The 4,015-nt window shown below is 42.8% G+C and overlaps 1 protein-coding gene across 1 annotated transcript; it reads right to left on the bottom strand.

Moving 5' to 3' along the window:
• Positions 1-952: 952 nt before the first annotated feature.
• Positions 953-3,683, bottom strand: RPS12 (ribosomal protein S12). Its single transcript, XM_010137992.1, has 4 exons — positions 3,572-3,683; positions 2,401-2,503; positions 1,808-1,909; positions 953-1,046 (listed from the first exon to the last, which is right to left on the bottom strand). The coding sequence occupies exons 1-4, from the start codon at positions 3,667-3,669 to the stop codon at positions 984-986; spliced, it is 366 nt and encodes a 121-aa protein (XP_010136294.1). The 5' UTR covers positions 3,670-3,683; the 3' UTR covers positions 953-983.
• Between the last annotated feature and the right edge of the window lie 332 nt (positions 3,684-4,015).

Here is a 4,015-nt window from a genome sequence, read left to right as displayed (position 1 = left end):
ACTCTTCTCAAACTACACGTTTAACATGTGTGACTCAAGGACCTCTTTACATTAGCATTAACACCAACAGCTTCACTAAACAGAAATTAAAAATTCTTAAGCCTTCTACAACTGTAGATTCAGTGTGCATGTTCTGCATACATGGCTTTAAAAAAACCCCTTGTTATAAGGGCTTTCGCTGCCTGTCAGGAGTTTGCCAGCTCCAAACCCACGAACACAGACATTCTCACCCACCTATAGCACGAACCTAGAACTGCTGCTGTTGTACTCTTCTAGCCAAGCCAAATGAACATAACCCTACTGCAACTGTCCCGTCAGTTGTGATTGCCTGCAGAACACGTTTTAATTCACCCAGCATACCCTGTTTCTCTAGTGCTGTAGCTGGACAGGAAATTTAGTGATGATCCCACAAGTACATGACAATACTTCTTATAAGAAGCTAATTCCACCCAGTTTGTTTCAGAACTGATTGGGGGGAACCAATAAAACACATCTGGTGTTAAGGTTCCTCAATAAATTAACACAGGGTTTAAAAATTTCCTGCAACATCTCAGAAGACTTGGGTAACGGTTAAGGCCATTCTCCTCACTTGTTTCAGTAGAGGGAGCCAAATTCTCATCACAGATGCAGCAGTACTTCAGGCTTCGCCTAACAAGTTACACAGGACCTTTACAGAGCTACAAGCCGAAGTGCTGACCTGCCAAGCAACTGTCGGCATTTTTGCAACTGAGAAGCTGTGCCAAGTTCCCCAAGTTGGTAACCTCTGCGGTCAGAGCAGGACACAGAATCACCCTAGCCAGCAGGGATAGCCATTATATTCTTAGTAAGCTGACAAGAGTTGGCATACTAATAAACTACACCATGACCGGCAAAGTCCTTCCACCTTCTGATGTTATCCTTTGCAACTCCAAGAGCCATCTCACAGACACCAACCCACCCATTCATCACACACACATTAGTCAGGTTTAAAATTTATTTTCCATTCACTTCTTGCACTTGAAGTACTCTTCGATGACATCTTTGGCCTGAGATTCCTTGCCATAGTCCTGTAACACAAGATTACCCATTAATACCACACAGAACCATTCAAAATCTTACACGCTGTTTTTAAAAGGGCAGCTGATGTTCTGACAACTCTTCTCAAGGCATTCCCAAATATTCCCACCGCTCCATACAAGTGACCTCAAGCAATCTACCAGCTGTTTTCCCTCCACTCCCCAATAAAAGGCTATTCTAATAAACGACAGTTCTATGTCTTTCAAGTGTTAACATCCGTCAGTACTGATCCAAACCAATTCTTCATTTCTGCTTAAAGACAGCCAAGAAAACTACGTGAAACAGTAGCAAGGTATGAAAACACATGCAGAAGGGACTCGTCTTTACTGTGATGTCGCCATCTCTTGGGACCTCAAAGACAACAAAGTCTTCAAGGCTCGTACTGTGGCTTTACTTTACCAGTGTCCTTTCAAAATATGCTCTGCAAAACATTTTCAAGTTGAGCAGACGCATTGAACTGGTATTTTATTTCTGAAACAAAACTTCACCTCTTCTGGTTGAAAGGTCTTTCCTTTAACATTCACTGGCAAATGAGCACAGATACTTTGAGGACACAATCATTAACTCCAAGTTAATATTAATATTTTAAATGAACCGGGAACAGGAACCACAGAACCGGGAAACAGTTTTATTTTCACTAACAAGAATGTAAAGCAGCTGTCAGAAGAATAATTTAAGATTTGAATTTAGTAGTCCCTTATCTTTACTGCTCGTTTTCAGAAGAAATAAGCTATAATTATCATCATCTTACCTTGACAACCACACAACTGCAGCCCACTACTTTGCGAGGTTTTCCTTCTCTGTCAATCTTGCAGAGACCTACCCATTCACCCAGCTTCTTGTTGTCATCAACCTGTGTAAAACACGGCATCGCATCAGGACGAGCCACTCCCAACGTAACTGGGGTAGCTAAAAAGCCGCTGTACTCTCAGAAGTTTTGGGTAACGGATGGCTGCTTTCCTCACAGGTATCAGTAGAGGGAGCCAAAGTATCATCATTGTACAGCCTGTGTTTTCATCTGAGCAACACATCTCCTGGAGGTTCCTCCCCATGCTCCACCACCACTTGCAGCATTAATTCTATTTCTTATTATGCAGGACACAAAAAATACATTGTAACTTTGTAAAATCTCTCATACACATCCTTTGCCATTTAGACCCAGTATTTGTACTGCGTCTATGACAATCACACAGAACTAAAGCAATCTCAAAGTTTGCTTAGATAAGCCATATCCAGAATCAGAGCAGTGTTTCAGCAGTTCGACTCTGTACGTGCTGAAACAAGCAGCTGACACTGCAAGCAGGGTGACTGTTCCAAACGTGTGTGTGAAGTTCTGACACTCACCTTTATTAAGTTGATCTGATGTTCTGCACAAAGCGCTTCAACTAGTTTCACGTATGTGGGCTCATCACAATTTGAAGCCAGAACACAAAGATGGGCTTGGCGTCTAAAAAAAATGAGAACTGACAAATGTCACTTCAGACACCGCTTAACTTCCTCTATAATCCAAATAACAAAGAACAAAATTCAGCATGCACATTTCTAGACAACCACTTCCTAAGTTTAATTTGTTAGCTTTAGTATCAGATTTTATTCCAGTTTTGGAAGCTTCTAAAAATCGCACTAAATAAATTCTCAGCCATTGCAAAAAGATGTAGTGACTGGATAAACACCAGGCCCCATAAAGAACTGGTGTAACTATTAGAAAGCAACCAAGTTACAACTTGCTTTTTCTTGTTTACCACAGACTCGTTTACCACTTAGCATTAGAATTTCAATTATTAAAAGCTTTACTTTGCATGATAAGTTGTTATAAGCTCTTCAGAACAATTTTTATTACATTCAAAGCAGCTGTTATGACAGAGCCACGATTCTAATTAGGCTCTTTGTACACTATGGTACAAGTTAAGAATGGCAAAGGGACCTGGCAACAATGAGAGCTTCTATGCGTCACCTCATGAAATCTGACCCTGCAAAGTCAGTTTTCTCTATGGCCTTCTTCATCATGACCATTTCAGAAACACTTCCAAGCAAGAACCATCCCACAGAAATGAATGTAAACCTTGTACATACATCCTCCTCTTCACACGCGGCATATGAAGTTGGAGCTGAACTCAAAAGAACTCTTATAAACTAGCTTTCAGTCACCCAGGTTGTATTTCTCTTGCATTATGTGGCACCTTGTCTCACAGCTTCTCGCGTACAGGTTTGTCAGACTGCTGTTCTCACTCATCAGGCGAGTGAAGGGGTATCCGACAAATTGTTGTGTCATCAGCCAAACTCTGTACCATTGTACTTAAGCACTGCCTGGTCTTAAAAGCACGTGTCTATATAAAGACACACGCACAAACGTGTACGCATAAACACAAAAAAACCGCAAGGTTCTTGAGCCCCACGTTTCCACAACTACACACCACAACCACTACTCCATTTTGTTCACAAATCCAATCCACAAGAAAACTCAATGGCACTGGTTTTCTATTCACCACAAAGGAAACTGGATAACACCACTTACTTGTCCAAGGCTTTGGCTGCTTCACGGATACCACGAGCCAGGCCATCGTGGATGAGTGCAGTTTTCAGCACTTCTTGCAGGGCGGTGTTAACGTCCATTACACCTCCAGCAGTAATGCTAAAGAGAAGGCAGACATTGCTCTGATCATGCCGATACCTTACTACAAGTAACAGCGCCCAGGCACCTGCAAGTATCCAGTCTCGAAAAAACACAGAGGAAAAGCAAGCTAAAAAACTAAGGCAAAGCAGAAACTAAAAAAAAATACATGAACTTGAAAGGAGCTAAGAGGTTAAACCCTCCTGGCGAGCCAGCCAGCTGCCCTCTCTCCGTACTCCCGTACAACGAGGGGGAAGCCGTGCACCAGCGACCCTGTCAGCCAGGCCCCAGGACGCGCACCCCGCCTCTCGCCCGCAGGAAGAGTGCGGGGCCCGGCCCTGCGCAGGC

Source organism: Buceros rhinoceros, unplaced genomic scaffold (genome assembly GCF_000710305.1).
Source record: "Buceros rhinoceros silvestris isolate BGI_N320 unplaced genomic scaffold, ASM71030v1 scaffold22680, whole genome shotgun sequence".
Classification (NCBI taxonomy): Eukaryota; Metazoa; Chordata; class Aves; order Bucerotiformes; family Bucerotidae; genus Buceros; species Buceros rhinoceros.
The sequence above is the reverse complement of the archived record's forward strand: the minus strand, read 5'-3'. Positions and strand labels throughout refer to the sequence as shown.

Excerpts from the sequence above, each read along its gene's own strand:
- RPS12 (XM_010137992.1), bottom strand. The coding sequence starts at position 3,669 with ATGGACGTTAACACCGCCCTGCAAGAAGTGCTGAAAACTGCACTCATC. Across the intron at positions 2,504-3,571 it reads GCAGCCAAAGCCTTGGACAA|ACGCCAAGCCCATCTTTGTG; the intron begins GTAAGTGGTGTT and ends CATTTTTTTTAG. Across the intron at positions 1,910-2,400 it reads ATCAGATCAACTTAATAAAG|GTTGATGACAACAAGAAGCT; the intron begins GTGAGTGTCAGA and ends TGTTTTACACAG.